The sequence below is a fragment of the Diadema setosum genome, chromosome 1, assembly GCF_964275005.1.
Source record: "Diadema setosum chromosome 1, eeDiaSeto1, whole genome shotgun sequence".
Taxonomy (NCBI): Eukaryota; Metazoa; Echinodermata; class Echinoidea; order Diadematoida; family Diadematidae; genus Diadema; species Diadema setosum.
This window is the reverse complement of record NC_092685.1, coordinates 15,120,658-15,139,148: the sequence shown is the minus strand read 5'-3', so window position 1 is coordinate 15,139,148 and position 18,491 is coordinate 15,120,658. Positions and strand designations below refer to the sequence as shown.

The 18,491-nt window shown below is 40.9% G+C and overlaps 1 protein-coding gene across 1 annotated transcript; it reads right to left on the bottom strand.

Moving 5' to 3' along the window:
• Positions 1-2,933: 2,933 nt before the first annotated feature.
• On the bottom strand, positions 2,934-17,272 carry LOC140237212 (uncharacterized). The gene is made up of 14 exons (XM_072317159.1): positions 17,215-17,272; positions 15,890-16,261; positions 14,416-14,769; positions 13,357-13,680; positions 12,124-12,513; positions 11,564-11,596; positions 10,804-10,863; positions 8,948-9,108; positions 7,858-8,013; positions 7,304-7,442; positions 5,917-6,020; positions 5,086-5,208; positions 4,338-4,485; positions 2,934-3,061 (listed from the first exon to the last, which is right to left on the bottom strand). The coding sequence occupies exons 1-14, from the start codon at positions 17,270-17,272 to the stop codon at positions 3,024-3,026; spliced, it is 2,460 nt and encodes an 819-aa protein (XP_072173260.1). The 3' UTR covers positions 2,934-3,023.
• Between the last annotated feature and the right edge of the window lie 1,219 nt (positions 17,273-18,491).

The following is an 18,491-nucleotide window of genomic DNA, read 5'->3' as shown; positions in this document are numbered from 1 at the left end:
TATTATTAGAGTAAGGAATAATTGACAAGTTCGAGTATATAGACCTTTAGAAAAAATTCTTGAAAGGGGATGGGTATACCAGAGAAAGTGCTACCACCAAGATATGTTTAATTCTAACTCTTTTATATACCTTACGTTCATACGACTTTGGCGACACTGTAGGTATTCTGAAATTGTTCTGTCCGTTTCTGCACCCATGGATCCATGCACATTAACATAGCCATGAGCGATAATTTGAGAAGTTCCATGTACTTGTTATAATAACATGTACACGTATCCTCGTAAAGATTAAATTGTTTTCTTTCCATGACGTCAATAGCCTTATGTCATAAATGATGCAGTGTCAAACAATAAATGGTGATAGACTATGACAACAACAAAAAATCACTTGTTGGCTGTTTTCTTTTTTGGGAGGGGGCGAAATCCATTGAAACATGATTAAAGTTTGTACTGAGACAATGTAATACAAAGGTCCATTTTTTACATTTTAAGTGTAGGTCAATGGGGAAGATCACAGCCTTAGATTGTTATCTGAATTAGATCCAAGACACAGAGAGTTATTGACTGAATTTTAGTTAGTGACGTCATCTCATACTTGATTTGCCTACCGATTATCGACATTTTGCAGTCCTATGATTATAGGATCTCGAAAAGCTGCTGAGATGAGAGCAAGCTGCCTGGCATAGGATATTTGTGAAGTGGTCTTCAGGAACGCCAAGTGATACCCAGGTTCCGTGTAGTGATCGCACATCTCACCGGCGCCTTTTTCCAGCTCGTAGCACTGCCCCTTGAAATACTCCCCTGCGCTCCTGCAGTATTCTGGTGCAAGGCCCCAGTAGAACAATATCATCCAGAAGGGCATGAAATAAATCATCATCAATTATGTACAACCAAACACCAAGACATTAAGAAGGATGCAACTGATTGAAAAATTGTCCTACATCGACGTAATAACGACTGAATTGATCAGTGTTTTAGTAGTAGTCATGATAAAAAAATCATGGACGGAAGAATTTCATGAATTTGATTAAGAAGGATGTTGTGTAACACTCAACCCGTCTACAGGGGTTCATACTTTCATCTTCTCAGAATAAAATTCATGATGCAACGTGGGATTCGTTTGTGTGTATGTAAGTGTTTGTTTGTGAGTAGGCCCTACAGCAGAAGAAATGGTTCTGTATGTGTCACGCGTTAACCGACTCTGTGAAGTTGCTATCGGCTAACAAGGCGTTTATACCATAATAGATATAACTAACGTAACTAACCTTCAGTGTAGGTTCCAAACGCGTCAAATGACAACCGAATTGGATGCTCGTAGTCTGGAAAACTTAACTTCAGTGCGGTGGTAAGCACCCTGGTTGGTAACTCCACCATATTTGATGGTACAGGGTTGTTCGCCTGATGGAGGGAAAATTACAATACGTTTCTGAATCCAGATTGCCCTTTAAGGCGATTTGGACTTCTGATATGAATTCACAAAGGCCTTAAACATGAAAAAAAAAATACTGGAGAAAAACATAACCACTTTCTCATCCTACGAATTTACAATATGTGCTGCACGCAGTGAGGTCTAAAATACCGATATCACAAAACATGAAATAACTCTTTATATAAGAATAGCATTGTAGAAATAATATAGAATTGTGTAGTATGTTTATATAGTCGTATATACCGCATCGACAGGATTGCATGCAAATATGAGAATGTACTCAGGACGCCGTTAACTTGAGTTTGTTCAGAAGCATTGACAGAACATTAACGTGACTTAAGGATATTTTCGACCGCAATGATCGTAACCGCGATTACAAACTCAGTTCCTTTTTACGTTTTTAAGACTTTTCAAATCCACAGCATCGCATTGGGTTAAGTGCTATTTCCTGGTGATGACAACAATGTTCTGTACGAAATAAAACTGTGGGTTTAAATCTGGACGTTTCCTGCTTCAGCGTGCAGTATGTTTTATCCGAACACTCACGATTATTTCTATGCGACCCGAAAATGTGAAGTCGTCAGCGTTGGTCGCCGTGACGCTGCGGTAATAAACTTCGCAGTTTGGGTCGTCCTTACTGTAATCATATTGGAATTCCCGCAGGTCGCTGGATAAGCCAAATGCCACGAGAACAGCATTGATATATACTCGCCGATGGAAAGATGCCTGTATCCATGGTGATGAAATGCTCCCTAAATCGGGACGAAATACAGACGCCACGTGGAAAGGATAGGTGAAAGGTGAAAGGATAGGATGGTGTCATTTCTTTCCCAACATATTGATTTATACACTAAAACACAACGCAAGTGCAAACTTTACGATTTTTCTTCTTTCTGCTGATGTTGCAGATACGACTCTTGAATCATTAACAACTTTCAGGAAGACTAGCATCATAGCATTATTTCATTAAATGCTTCTTGTTGTGTTGTTACTCATCGTATTCTGATATGTCTGTCCAACCCACTTCGATTTGGCGATTGTATTAGTACAACATGTGATACCAACATTATGCAATACGATTTCATTTTTGTTACACTCCTTCAAGGTACGGTAATCATTTTGAAAGAACTAATATCGAATATATTTCTATCAGCGATATTGATATGAATCCGGTAATTACTTGAATCGTTATTTATTCCTGATGCCATTCATAACTGTTCAAGTTATGGCTTGATCGCACTTTTAAAGGCTACTCGTGTGCTCGTTGATTTGAAAATAAGGCTGCAAAGCTATTTATGTAGAGCAAACGAGAAAGACGTGCGGTAGGTTACTTGGTTTGCTTCTCCACGTTTTTGCAGACCTTAAGTGGCATTATCCATCACGTAACGTTTGTCAGATCCTACTCTTGATTTGCGCTTGCATGAATTCCCTAATTGAAAAAAGCAAGAGAAGAAAGCCCCAAATACAAATTTTACCAGACTGGAAAGGGAAGAGGCACCCAGTCGAACCGGCACTGTCAGCAACATCCAGCCCCGATAAGCCTATGGTGTCCACGTCACATCCGCCACACTTGATGTCGGTAACAGGTACGTCCCTAATCCGATGCCAAATGCTGAACCATAGAATCAGTTGCTGTTAGAAAAAGGAGAAGTTTGAGAAAAAAAAATTGTTTATTTGCGGAGATTTGCTCTGAACGTATATTTCCGAAAGCAACGCGGATGCCAATTTTGTGTTCTTCCCATTTAACGCAGTACATCGAGACAATTAAAACTCAGTGAGTTTGCCATCTCCGTAAGCTGCATAGAGGTTAACTCCTTTGGTTACATAGTCATGAATTCCGGTCAAGTCTTGTTTTATCAATCAAAACAACTGTGCATTTTAACACGACATTGTATCACCATTGGCACCCATCACTTAACTTCTTCAGACCGCAGGAACTAAAATTGCAAATGACTTCTCATGAATTCTAAAAGTCATTATACCGGACACCGCCTTGACCATGTTGACAGAAGGACATCGAAAGGAACGAGACGCCCATAGCGTCATCAGACAAAAAAAAAAAAAAAAAAAGTGGGGGGGGGGGGGGGTCAAGACGGAATAGTGTGATCATGAATCCCCCGTAATGGTGATAAAATTCTGAAGAGAAAATAATTGTTTCGACACTGATTTTTATGGATAGTTATAGCAGTCCCGCTTTCATTGCGGATGTCAAAAGAACCAATATCGTGATGATTTGTTCACTAACATCGGTAAAGTGTGAATTATGTAAATAACATGGTAATTCCACTCGTAATGATGTAGTATCCACACAAAGGAACTCAGATGATTGTAAACCTCCTCCGTGAGATGCACTGCCCGAACATGTGGGAATATTAATGCCAACCTTCTAAAATTTGAATAAGTTTGTGTTGTTGTTGTTGTTGTTGTTGTTGTTTTTGTTGTCATTTTCCATTGAGAAGATGACTGGATAGCCCATATTCAGCTATGCTAAGCTGGTCTTCCATGGGGTCCAGTTGGATGTGAGGGGGAACACTTCAAAGGGTTTAAACACCCTTCTCTTTGCGATGAATGAATGAAGCGGGATCTTATATGTGTATGAGTTGTGACTCTCTCACACTCGGGACCTCCATTTCATGTCCTATCCGAGGGACAGAGTGTTTTGCCTCTTGTTAGAGGGGACGGTATGATAACACACAACATTGCTCAGTCCAGACTCGGGTTCGAACCCGGGTCGCTTGGGGCGGAGGCAGACGCGCTACCAACTGAGCCAACTCACCCCCCCCCCCCCCCCCAAGTAAGGGCGGTAATAAGTGCTACTAAATGAAGTTGTCATGATGAAGTGTTCTGAAATATGAAGATGAAAAAGATGAAAAAAAAAATGTCTTGTCATGAATGACTATTTCCATACCCATTGGGCACAGAAGGATTTGCAGGTGCACGCAGTAAAATGGCATTGTTCCTCTCCATAGCGTAGGTCTGATTTTAATCCTGACGACATTCTGGAAAGGAGAGTCGAATACGTGCTTTGCCCAATCGTTGTTGTACGATAACGTTTCCTGTAACGCAAGAGAAAGAGACAAGGTGTAGTTTATTCTCGCATCTTTCATTCTCTCCAAAAGTTTTCTTGTGTGCTTTATGTTTATTGGGACCAAAGTCTTCCAGATTTTTAATCTTGTCAGTTTGTGTACATTCGTTTTGTTGTCGCAGTTGTAAGAGCTTCACGTTCTCGCGTTTTTTTTTTCATCGCTGACTCTCATTTCTTCCTAGGTGGATATCGACTGCAGAAAAATCAAATTATTCATAGTAATACTTCGTCGTTGTTATGATCTGCAAAAAGGCGAAGATATTTCATTTACATTTTTCTTCACAGATGTCAGTCAATATGCCTGATTATGTGTCATATTGTCTCTTCAAATACATCAGCAGGAAAAGTCAAATACATGCAACCCGCTGATGCGCGCGTGCACACACACACACACACTCATTCTCTGCCATTCAGTCACCCACAAACGCACACACCAACATCCACATACAAATGCAAACATAGCCAATGGAGATATTGATATTTTCGAATAGTGAACACACACTGGAACACATCACTTGTCAGATGGACCGTGGAACTGCAAATGTATCTCCATGGATAGACTACTACTTACCGAAATCTGATTTTCTCCGTGGAAACTCTGTAAGACAAGATCGAATCCCTCCAGCCTCTTTCCACCTAGACACGTTCTCGCTATTACCCCAGTAACAAGCACAGGGTTAGGAGACTCCAATACCTGTAAAAAGGAACGGCTCAGTGAACACGTATCGCATAATGGATATGAATTCACTCGACTTAGTTATTAGTACATATATTTACTGGTTACTGCTTGGAAATTATATTGTTTCTACTCTCGGTCATACAACTCACATAGCATCTAACAAGACAAGTACATTGTATGAGATAAAGAGAGGAAAGGTAACCAGTATATGTTTCAGCTTTTATCGCTGGAACATGTGGCACCGATGGCAGAAATGTTATTTTTTTCTTCATCATCTAAATATAACATATAACCATGGTAACAAGCAATAATAGTGAGGGGAGAGGCATGGGAGGCTCCCTGAGACCGGGGGGGGGGGGGGGGTTACATACCTATGGCAGGGCTCGACATTAGCAAATATTACTCGATTGTAAATGATTGTGTGTTGATCAAGTGGAAATAATATGTATAATGATAAGACCAACTGCCTGATCGTACAAGTAAAAATGCCGTCTTTAATCTAACAATCAGAAGCTCCTAAAGTTGAAATAGGGCCTGCATTGGAGCCATTTTGGGGTAGTGTTTCTTATTTTTTGTTTTTGTTTTGCTTTTTTCATTTCTAATTTATTTTGCTAGCTCGATGGGAAAAGTGAGCGAAAAAGTATAGTTAAGTAGGACCCTGCCAATGATAGAACGAGTTATTTGTTGTCAAGATATGAGCGCATATAGAGTGAAATGACGTACATCTTCAAATGTCGATTCATATGAAGTGTGAGCTATGTCCCCCACGATCTGCTGAATTTCTGTTCCAATCGTTGTGCTGGATGCTTCCATTGTCCTCTCGCATTCTGTGGGAGGAAAACAGGGACAGATGATTTCAAATGGACGAATATGAAGTCTGGAAACACAAAAGTACATTACTTCAGATTAATAAAGGCGCATATCTGACGCTTCCAATTATGTTTTCTTCTCTTCCTCCTCCTCCTTTTCTACCTCCTCCTCCTTTTCCTCCTCCTCCTCCTCCTCCTTTTCCTCCTCCTCCTCCTCCTCCTCCTCCTTCTCCTCCTCCTCCTCCTCCTTCTCCTCCTCCTCTTCCTTTTCCTCCTCCTCCTCCTTCCCCCTCCTCCTCCTTCTCCTCCTCCTTTTCCTCCTCCTCCTCCTTCTCCTCCTCCTTTTCCTCCTCCTCCTCCTCCTTCTTCTCCTCCTCCTCCTCCTCCTCCTTCTCCTCCTCCTCTTCCTTTTGCTCCTCCTCCTTCCCCCTCCTCCTCCTTCTCCTCCTCCTTTTCCTCCTCCTCCTCCTTCTCCTCCTCCTCCTCCTTCTCCTCCTCCTCTTCCTTTTCCTCCTCCTCCTCCTTCCCCCTCCTCCTCCTTCTCCTCCTCCTCCTCCTTCTCCTCCTCCTTTTCCTCCTCCTCCTCCTTCTCCTCCTCCTCCTCCTCCTTCTCCTCTTCCTTTTCCTCCTCCTCCTCCTTCCCCCTCCTCCTCCTTCTCCTCCTCCTTTTCCTCCTCCTCCTCCTTCTCCTCCTCCTTTTCCTCCTCCTCCTCCTTCTCCTCCTCCTCCTCCTTCTCCTCCTCCTCTTCCTTTTCCTCCTCCTCCTCCTTCCCCCTCCTCCTCCTCCTCCTTCTCCTCCTCCTCCTCCTTCTCCTCCTCCTCTTCCTTTTCCTCCTCCTCCTCCTTCCCCTCCTCCTCCTCCTCCTCCTCCTTTTCCTCCTCCTCCTCCTCCTCCTCCTCTTGTTTACATGAGATAAACCGCAATGGTCGGTATCCCTCATCCCTTTCCATTAAGGTCTGTAGAATTGACATCGAGAGAAAGCAGAATTATATTTTCTAGGTTCAGAGTAAGAGACTTAGCAATGTTAAAAGCATGATACAGTAAATCTGTTATCAATAAGCATTTTTCAAAAGTAGTCGTGGTATTGACAGTACATTATTCACTTTATTTTTAGAAATGCCGTTGTTGCACTTTTCAACATTTTAATAAACCAATGAGTATGTTTTCCACTATAGAAATATCATTGTCGTGCGAACTTACTTGCCACAATAATCGAGTAAACCGCATGACCATATTCAAAATTATGAATGACGTCATAGTCACTGAATGCACTTTCGTGAACGCTAAAACGCCATCATACCTTTGCAGCCAAGAATTTCCAGGCGCAGAGCCATGGTACCTCCCCCTGTAATCGGCTTCAACCGAATCCTGTTAGTGAGAATACCCTCCCTGAGATAGATGTACTTTGAACAATAGAAGTCTGAATTTCCCTTGAAGTGCTTGAAGTAGAGAAAACGAGACAAAGCTCTGTAATCTTTAAAGTAAAACTGTTGATTGCAACCAAAAAAAAAAAAGGAAGGCAAGAATGTTGAATACACAATGCATGTCAAAATCGTTCATTCATCAAAAACATTAATGAACAGTAAAAATGAGAGAGGTGCGCACACTATTTTTACCCGCAACAAGTACATCGGGTTTTTTTTTTTTTAAATAGAAGAAATCGAAGCATGGACACAAGGAACGAATGATGCACCAAACAATGTTCAACTTCAAAATAAGATCCCCTATTGTGTTATTTAAGAGCGTGGCAAAGGATTACAGTCAAGTAGTGCATTATGCACAACACGGTGCCATTAATGGTACAAGAAAAAGACATTCACTTGGTCATTTATTATCACGAAAACTGGTGATTACTTGTGGAATGAGGTCCACGCTGTGTATGTCTGCTACAGGAACAAGCATGTCCCCGATGCTGTACTCCAGCGTGAAAGTTTGCACCCAAAATGGATCATCGGCACCTCCTCCTTGCAGAATAAGTCCTTCCACAAAATAATTCTCCTCAAGTAATATCTACAAGTAGTTAAGAAAAATTATCATTCATTTTTCATTGATGTTTGTGTATTTTACACCTTTCAAAATAGCAGTTTCAGTCATTGCATCAAAAAATGTCTTTTGTCAGAGAATTCACACACTATGAGAGTACTCATCAGATCCCCATGCAGTCAGAGGAATGATCGTATGTTCAAAGATGAAAACATGAAAGCATAATAATTTTAACCCCTGACAATTTCTACTTATTGCATTTTTGCCTGACACCTGAAAATATGTCTCTTCAGTTCGGGATGAAAATGTCAGCTGTAAAATGCGTAAATATGACATTGTTATTTTTTTTAGAAAACGACGAACGTTTTGTCAAGGGTACCAATGTAGTCATAATCTTCATATTTGTTTTCCGTATATAAATGAAACGGTCTTCAGTAGGTACGTATACCCTAAATGTGTAAATCAGACCTTTGTTTTATGAAAGTAGCATTATTCATGTGTAAAGTAAGTTCACCCAATTGAACATAGCATGATACGTGCAATGCACAGGTAAGCTACTGAAATAGAATGTGATGGCAGGAACTATAGTCATTGTTTAATTCAAAGAAGTAATCTTACTAGCCACGCCATCGCAAAACATGCTAAACGATTTTAAACATGATGATATTTCGGAAAAGATTACATTGCATGCACATAAAAACTAGCAGATGAAATACATTTTCATCAGCTGTTCATGTATGTATTGGGTTAGTTGCATGTTCATTATAACTTCATATACTGTGTGTTTATTGTAAAAGAAAAAAAAATCCACAAAGAGCTACGGAACTAAAGTGCAATTCGTCTGAGGGTTTTTCATCCATGATTTTATTTAACTTTGAATGGTCGTGAGGGATCATGTATAATTACGATAGCTGAAATTGAACGCTATGTCATTGCTGATGTTTAAGACAATGGTGTGCACCTGCAAGAATGGGTTTAAGTCATCCGGGTTTGGAATCCAAGATGAAGAGCCATGGAGCCTAGCTTGCTGAGGTGAGTGATCGTCATCTAACTGGCTGCTTGCCGTGATCTGCTCGGACTTTATCCATCCCGCTTCCATTCCGAGTGGAATTAGGCATGTGGCTGTAGAGAGAACATATGATCTGCATTATGCGCACACCAAGAACTCGCTCATCTTAGACCCCGTTTACAGTGCGGGGCCGGGCTCGGCCGCGGCTCGGCCGCGGCCGATTCCGGCCTCAATTGCCCGGCCGAGCCTCGCAATTTTGTCCGTTTACACTGCTGGGCTCGGCCGCGCTTTTGATTCAAACCTTTCAATATTTTGTCGTAGTGGCGCTCTGCTTGTAAACAAACGCAATTTGGTATTGTCTGGTTTTCAGACCCTTTGCCAAATGAATTCCGTGGCGACGAAGTCGCCGTTCGGGCAAAGGCCTTTGCCGAAGGAAAAAATCCTCTGCAGGACAAAACCACCTTAAACTATACTAGTTTTCCACGTTGAGGGGGTTAATATTCTGAATAGCGACAGATACAGGCAGAGGGTTTGGAAGCCAGACTAAAATTGGCCGCGCAATTGGCCGCGCATTTGGCCCAGTTTGCGTTTACACCAAGAAAAGGCCGGGCTCGGCCGCGGCTCGGCCGCGGCCGAGACCACCTCCAGAGCGAGGCCAAATGCGAGGCCAATTTTGGCCTCGCATTTGGCCTTTTGTGCGTTTACACTGAAGCGGGGCTGGGCACGGCCGCGGCCGAGCCGCGGCCGAGCCTCGCACTGTAAACGGGGTCTTAAACCCCGTATACAGTGCGAGGCTCGGCCGCGGCCGTGCCCAGCCCCGCTTCAGTGTAAACGCGCAAAAGGCCAAATGCGAGGCCAAAATTGGCCTCGCATTTTTGAAGGTTTGAATCAAAAGCGCGGCCGAGCCCAGCAGTGTAAACGGACAAAATTGCGAGGCTCGGCTGCGCAATTGAGGCCGGATTCGGCCGCGGCCGAATCCGGAATCCGCACTGTAAACGGGGTCAAAGTGTAAACGCAAACTGGGCCAAATGCGCGGCCAATTGCGCGGCCAATTTTAGTCTGGCTTCCAAACCCTCTGCCTGTATCTTTCGCTATTCAGGATATTAACCCCCTCAACGTCGAAAACTAGTATAGTTTAAGGTGGTTTTGTCCTGCAAAGGATTCTTTCCTTCGGCAAAGGCCTTTGCCCGAACGGCGACTTCGTCGCCACGGAATTCATTTGGCAAAGGGTCTGAAAACCAGACAATACCAAATTGCATTTATTTACAAGCAGAGCGCCACTACGACAAAATATTGAAAGGTTTGAATCAAAAGCGCGGCCGAGCCCGGCAGTGTAAACGGACAAAATTGCGGGGCCCGGCCTCGCAATTGAGGCTGGGCTCGGCCGCGGCTCGGCCGCGGCTCGGCCCAGCCCCGCACTGTAAACGGGGTCTTATACCGTTCATAAAGCGTGAAAGCACTGATGAGAAGGTTACAATCACTCAATGCATGAATTATATGTATTATCAAAAATAGTTATCATAGATAATCTTCCAGCTACGTCAGAGGGGTACCTTTTGTATTATGTAAGATATTATGAGAAAAGTCTTTACCAAACCAAAAAAAAAAAAAAATCAAAACACAACAAATCATTAATTAAGTCTTTAGTAGACTCTGTACTCATAAAGACTAAACATATATAAGTCAACAATATTCCCATGCACTTGATAACTTCATACTCTTAATGATGCATATATAAATTTCCATTTGTTCCCTTACTTATTGTTTTAAGTTTGTTTGTTTTTTTCCTTCTAAAATCAATACCTCACCTTTCTGTGACAGGGGTTTTTGACCTGTAGAACGCGTCACTGATGCATCCTGTAATAAGACTTTCATGCAAATCATGCGAGGAAAGTGTTTATCTATAGCTGAAGTTATAGTTTGAGATGATGTCATTGATAGAACAAAGCAGTAAGATTATTCTATATGCAAATTTATGGCATTAGACAAATGCGCATAAAAAAAAAGTTTCAATGGCATGTAATCTGACATGGTGTTCCACAGGGACAACAAAATGGTTCTGTAGATATTCATTTTGAATCCATTCATGTTTCTTAAACTAAGGCATAAATGTTGCCATTGGCTGCAGAAAAAAACAATGAAACCCTAAACTTCTTCTTATTTTTCTCCACAATTCTGAACGTTCATGCGTACTTACGGTACACCTAGAAATTCCAAACTGACACTTCAAAATGATTAAACCCTAAACTTCTATTTTGTTTATTTTTTCCACAATTCTGAAAATCCATGCATATCTACGTTATAAAACATGTTTGAAGCAAGAGTTTCAAACTTACACTTTAATTTCTTAACTTACATTTAAAATCTCCTCTGATATCATTACCCCAAATACTTTTTTCAGTTTACCTCAGTTATAATGAATCATCAACAGTAGTTTTATCAAATCGTCTGCCTTCAAAAAATCTTCTTTTAGATATTTGCTGTTCTTTACTGGGACCATAAGATGAGCTGAAGAGAGAAAAAAAACCTCTCCCAATCTTGGTCTTATAAAGTTAAGAAATCACTCACCTTCGGCGTCGTACTCACTGTCCTCGGAACACTCTATTTGGAGTTGTACGGAGTTGTTCGGAGTTGTTCGGAGTTGTTCGGAGTTGTACGTTCGGAGTTGTACGTTCGGAGTTGCACGTTCGGAGTCGAACGTACAGATTTAGGATAAGACATGATAGCATTTAAATATTTCACATAATACGGGTCCTTACAGCTGTTTTGTTTTTACACCTACAGACAGCATATTGTTACACAGTATATATCTGTTAAACATCCTACACAGCGAAATATGTAAATGTACATTTTGCTATAATGTACAGATGTATACTTCAACATCTATTATTAGGAACATACATGTATTACCCTACACAGCCGCACACCAGACTATCAAATTTCTCAAACATTTTGCAGGACTTTTCAGCGAAAAGTACAAGGAATTACAAATAAACATAAGCTTAGGACAATAGTGCATCATAACATACAATAGTAAATGTAATGATGATAGTAGTAACAATTTTTTTCCCCTATGCATTCTGTCAATTTGATGATTTTATATTCCTAACATTTAGGAATATCTATACCTGCCGAGTAGTCCATGCTGAAGATGCCTTCGTTTCCGTCTGCAATGGTTACTAAAACGCAGATTTCGTTGCTCCAAATACGCACAGCGCTTGCAATGTCTCGACCGGAAATGTAGTACTCCAAATCGACATCATTCAAGAAAACGCTGCTTGGTTTGTACATGCGAACAGAAATTTTTGACGTAAAGTTTGCTCCGAAGATGAGAACAAACTGGCTGGCCTTTGGTAGCAGAAGGACGTATACGAATTGCAGCGATCCGCTGTCTCCTCCTCCGGGAGAAGAAAATTCAGCAGAGCCCAACAATCGAGACTGGACATTGAACACGACGGGAGAGTAGAAATGCATGCTGTAAAAACTCTTGGAGCCTTCGTCGGAATCGTGTACAACTTCTGTTTGACATAATAAGGAGAGCAGAATATGACTGTGTTGTAAGTCCGATTGATTGATTAATATCAAACCAGTTCTTTTCACAGAATCATATTGATATATTGATATTGACATTGATATTGATATTGATATTGATATTGACATTGACATTGATATTGATATTGACATTGACATTGACATTGATATTGATATTGATATTAAGATCATTCTTTCTGAAGTAGAAAAGATTGCATTATGCCTCCAGCGAAGAAGATGGCATGTGATAGACCTTCATAGAAGACGATACTGTAATATCACACCATTTTAGGCGGTACAATGGACATCTGAGTTAAGATGAAGTAGTAATGACCACAGCGGTCAGAGCTATCTGCACATTTTCAATGAAAACAATGTATCACGCAGCATAGCCAGAAAACCTAGGACTACGATTTTGACATTTTTTTTTTGTGAGTGTGTTCTGGAACAGAAGTCTTAATCCCAAGCAGTAGATTAATTCAAGTGTCATTTTCAGTATACATATAGATCATTTTCATTATTTGAAGATTGTGCGTTTTTAACCTTTTATGGAATCAGATGAAGCGTAGAGATGGTATGTTCTGCCCTATAATCAAATCAGTCATTAAGCGTGAACACGCCAAAGTGTTCTTGGACATTTTGCTATCAACAAGTGAGCATCAGTGATGATTTGTGGATTTTGATGGAAAGACTTAACACCTGTCAATTCCCGAACGAGATCTACAGTGTTTCGAGCGTTATTATTCCTCTATACGTGGTCCTGCGATCACCTTATCAAGTCAGAAACGGCGATATATTTCTGATTACGATTTCTGAAAACACTTACGTACCTAAAGCGCACTCGATACCAATGATTGTTCCGTCCACGGAACAATTTCTGTCCTCATATTTAGCTTGCGAAAGTGAGCAGAACGGGCAATCGGAGAGTGAAGTTTCACCACCTCGGCAATAAAAGTCAATGGGTGAAAACGCATGGTTCATCTTCTCTTCACCAATTTTGGTAAATGCTGAAAAACCCTGGAAATTTAAGATTCGACATACGGTTGCACCCAGGTCGATGTCCTGATTATATAAGCAGAGAGTGCCCCAGGATCCGTTGTAAAAGACTTCAACCAAACCACTGTTTGAGTCATTAATGCCTTGAAGTCGCACGTCTATTCATAACACACAAAGAAAAAAAAAAGGAATTATACTTCAGTGGCATTTTCGGTTCTATTTTATTCACATACTTGAAACGTGTTACAACAGTGTGTAAACAACAATCTAGGCAACAACAAAGTAACACCCGTGTGAAACTGCTGTAAGTTTCATCCTTCTGCCCCCTTTTTTTTAATGATGAATGCTATACATACTTTTGCCTATTGTTGATAAGAGATTGTAGGTATGCTGTCATCAATCGGTCATGTTGATTGCTTTAAAAACCCTGCAAATAAGCCAGTTCGGGGTTCCAGTTTGCGCATGAGCAGAAAAAGGTCATTTGTACTGAGAGACAGGTCGTTTTTTATATTCAATGAGATAAGCATCTGTGATGTTGTAATTATTCATTTTATCCTTTTTTAGACGGTGCTTGCCAGTACATCAACCTGACAGCAAGCCTGGTGTTTGGCAATGTTAAAAGAAAAAGTTTGTTAACGCATTTAATACAAAACAATGAAATTGATGCTTCCCCGAGTGTTGACTGATGAACCATTCTGGTCACCTGGTCGATGCAGGTCCATTCTTTGTTTGAATACGAATTCCATGAATTGCTAGTTGGGCAAGCTGATGTATTATGCGCTTTAAATCAAGTGAAGTGGCTAACCAAATGAGGAAAAAAAGAAAGGTCATTTGTACCCGTGAGCACATGAGCTATCTCCGAACTGGCTTATTGCAAGGAATCTGTTGCCAACCTGGTAAGCACGACACGCCGGCATTTTCCGTGTTATTCCTGCAATTACTGTCTGACTGCGGGAGATAGCTGCAATTCCGGATGTCGAGTTCCGTCCCCTCACAGACGACATCGTCCATGATCACGGGAGGAGTGTCCGATTCGCAATACCCGGTGTACTTCGACCTGACCGTAGCGATGAGGGCGCCGTCGTAACCAAGCTGGCGACACGTGACGTTCGCCGCCTTCGCATCCCACCCATCGTCACAGATTGTTCCCCACGTTCCATTGAAGTTCACTTCTACACGACCATTTGACATTACCTGTCGTAGGTTCCTCAGCCCGTTGAGACGAACATACTCGGGTTTATTGGTGACTATAGATGCAGAAGACATGATATGACAAAACAGTAGATTAAAATTCACATCTACAAAATTTCTTCCCCCCAAAAAGTGTTATGATCTGAAAATTTAAATCAATTGGTTGTTGCTGACTTCTTAATTTTGATTCTTGCTGGCAGAGTTTCAGAGTTTGGTCTGCGAACTGATTCGTTAATCTTATGCTAAGGCCCCGGTCACACTTGATCCGATCGTTCCACACCCTCTGAAACTACTGCTGGTAGTTAGTAGTCAAATGTTGCGAAAGAGGCTTTCTGAAGTTGGCACAGTTGTTCACTGTTCGGCAGCCGACAAGCCACAAGTTTTGCTTATATAGCATAGAGGGTTTCGGCCCCGGGTTTTGACCCCGAGTTTCGACCCCGGGTTTTGACCCCGGGTTTTGACCCCGGGTTTCGACTCTGCATCGAAATCCTTTTGCCAACCAAGCAAGGCAGGTAACCGATCGCACATTGGAAACCGACCCTTTAGGGTATGATTCAGCGATAACTGGCCTTTACAAGAAGACCTTCCGGTTGCCAGTCAGCTGTCGTCCAATTGAAAATAGTTTGCCGACCATCTGCCAAGCAGGCACCGACCATAGTAAACAGAATTCCTTAAATTAGCTTTTATAGGGTAAAATGAAATAGTGATTTATACTGCTGTAGATGAAAATTCATACTCCATTTTCTGCCCAAACAAAGAGACTCATACACACACACAAAAAAAAAAAAATCCAAACCCTAAATTTGAGAATGTCTGCGAGAAGGAAATTTTAACTTAGCACAGACAGGGCAAAAAAAAAAAGAAGGAAAAAAAAAAGATTCTCCTACACATATACATATCGATTAAATTTTCATTCGACTCTCCACGATGGGCTCTAATGGCATCGCATCTTCTCATAAGATGCCTCCGATGGTGACTAGAAGAATTAGGGGAGACCGGCGTAGTTTTTAATTTGAGCGCCAATGACTGTAAGCGACTGGTATGTCTATCCTTTAATTTTGTCACTAAAGACGGGGGAAACTGAGTTCAGGCACATTCCAACAGCCACTAAAGTATATTAAGTGTCACACACAAAAATTACATAAAGAATACATTACATGAAAAGGAAATGCTTGCCTGGTGAGCATCGTACACCGGCATCTTCTGAGTGCCAACAATTGTGTTTGAATATCGGTTCGTGGTCGCAGTCATGTATTATGTGCTCTTCATTTCCGAGGCAGTCGACATCATCAAGAACGATCTCCCCGGATCCTTGGCCAAAATACGCTGACAAAAACACGTCTGTGACATCCGGGAAGCCCAGCATTCGGCAGACGACTCTGCCATCGTCCAGCCCCCAGAAGTCATCGCACACGGTCGCCCACTGTCCATCTTGGAAGAGCTCCACACGACCTTCAAAGGGCGTGTTTCCGTTCACCAATCGAATGTCGGGCTTAGAAATGGATGCCTCGTTGTCCCTTATTGGTAGCAAACCGTTCGCTAACAACGCTGAAATATTTTACAAAAAATGAGATTAAAAAAAGAACATAATAAACAATGAAGAACTTTCTGAGAAGAGCCATTCTTTTATCGTGTCAGATATATTCAATAATTCACCCTCATTAACGAGTCGAGGGCTGTACCGGCTACTTTCTCTATGGCTTTCCGCAGATGTAAAGTTGATATACTTTGTATTGAAATATGACGACGGTTGAGCATTTTCAAATTTTCGAGAAATATTGTTATTGAGTTTGTTACACGTTTGTACAAAATATTTCAAAGACAGCATTGTATTTCACACCATAATTAGAATAAAAATTACAATTTTCACAAATGTAAATGCATTGGTATACATAGATACTTGATATAAATCAAAGATTAAGTGATCCTGATGATTGCTGATTTTTCCTTTATCACCCACTGGACAAATTAATATGTAAAATTGCAATTGCTTATCTACATTTTAATAAACATTTAGAAAAAACCCAGTATAGGATTAAAGTTCCTGTCATCTACTGCTTTCCGGGTTGTTGTTTCTTTCCTCGACATGTTTGTCAAAAAGTAGATCACCGGTTACAATCTTACAATTCCATTTGTAGGTCCAAAGATTGCGCGAATTGAATACAGAAATCAGTCAAAGCACATCCTCACCCCTCTACATTAACAATTTCCAATTTTTGCACTCAGAAAGCCTTGTATTGTACATTTCAGAATGTTGGAATTTCAGAGCCTGGGTGTTGGATTCAAGTTCATCGTGTCACTGCAACCGACCAGGGACAGCATGGTGGTAGTGTCGCGGCAAAGAAACCAGTAGATGACAGGTTCGAATTTTATCGGGTTTTTTTTTTTCTCTATATGGTGGTTTAAATAGATATCAGCAGCTGCAATCATACAAAGAGTATTTATACTTTTTTTACGGGGAGGAGACAATTGATAGAACATCAACCATGGCACATCTTCACCTCTCGTACTGTGGGCCGGAATGAGTTCACAACCATTGGAACTTTTTTCCCCCGACATGTTTGTTTAAATGTATTACCAGCAGCTGCAATTAATTTTTTTTTTCTAACGGGGAGGGGACAATTGATTGAAAATCAGTCATAGTACATCTTCACCACTCTGCGTTTAATGGCATGTTTCTTCCATTAAACTGATTATTAAACTTTTGACATCATTCTATGGTCAACAGTAAGACCCATGTCGCACTGTGGGCCAGAATGAGTTTACAGCCATTCAAACTGAGATACGAGCAGGTGGTTGTTTCCGAGAAATCATAAGGTAAGGCTCAAATGCGCAAGTTTGTATCTTGGACATCGGGCTCAGAAATTCCTTCTAAACTGAGAAGTGGCCGATGGTGACAACCAGAGTTTGTATCGGCGGAGAGATGCGACCTTTGGGGTTACGTTCATCAGAATTTAGGCGGGGAATATTTTCCTGGGATGTCTTCAAAACGTTGGTGTTTACATGATTGTATCAGTGACCTATGATAAAGTGTGTGTGTGTTTTGGTTTTTTTTTTTGCATAAATTTCTAACAAGAATAATTTATCATGGACATGTGCAAGATGACGTGATAGCCCTTTACCTTATCCCACAGGATTTAATACTCTCTTCCGGCTTTAAAGTTGTAGATAATTGCAAAATGTCGTATTTCGGTTGGAAGTGAACACACTTTAAATGAGATTCCAAAGAGAAAGGTATTGCCTTAGCTTATTTCTCAGAGCGTGTTTTTTTTTTAAGCATAAACACAAAATGGAAAATAATGTGTAGTCACTAACGACCCACTTTGTTGTACTCTGGTTTCACCTCGACCTCCGTGCGTTATCTTTGAATCCAAATTCTCACTAATATTAATAACCATTAAATGCGTCATGCAAAAGATGTTGATTGTTAGACGATTTTAATGCACCCTTGGAATAGACCGTACCATTTAGTGGTCTCCTATTCTTAAATACGTGTTATTGCCGAGTCATAAACTATATTATTGTTTTGTATCCGAAAAATGCCTTTTGAGCTAATGCAGTTGATACTGAATTTACTGCAGTTTCTGCAAACTATACTTCCCTCGACCATTCTGCTTTGACACATTTTATTTCAAATATTCCCTCAAAATAGCCCACATCTCAAGTGACAATTTAGAAAAACCTCATATAATCTTTGGTAAAGATATTTAGAATGACGAGAGAATGCTGCTATGGCACTTTTATATTCTATTATTTGAAGGCACTCTAGAAGAAAAGC

Excerpts from the sequence above, each read along its gene's own strand:
- LOC140237212 (XM_072317159.1), bottom strand. The coding sequence starts at position 17,272 with ATGTCGGGGGAAAAAAGTTCCAATGGTTGTGAACTCATTCCGGCCCAC. Across the intron at positions 13,681-14,415 it reads CGGCGTGTCGTGCTTACCAG|ACGTGCGACTTCAAGGCATT; the intron begins GTTGGCAACAGA and ends TGTTATGAATAG. Across the intron at positions 3,062-4,337 it reads AATCCTTCTGTGCCCAATGG|CAACTGATTCTATGGTTCAG; the intron begins GTATGGAAATAG and ends TTTTTCTAACAG.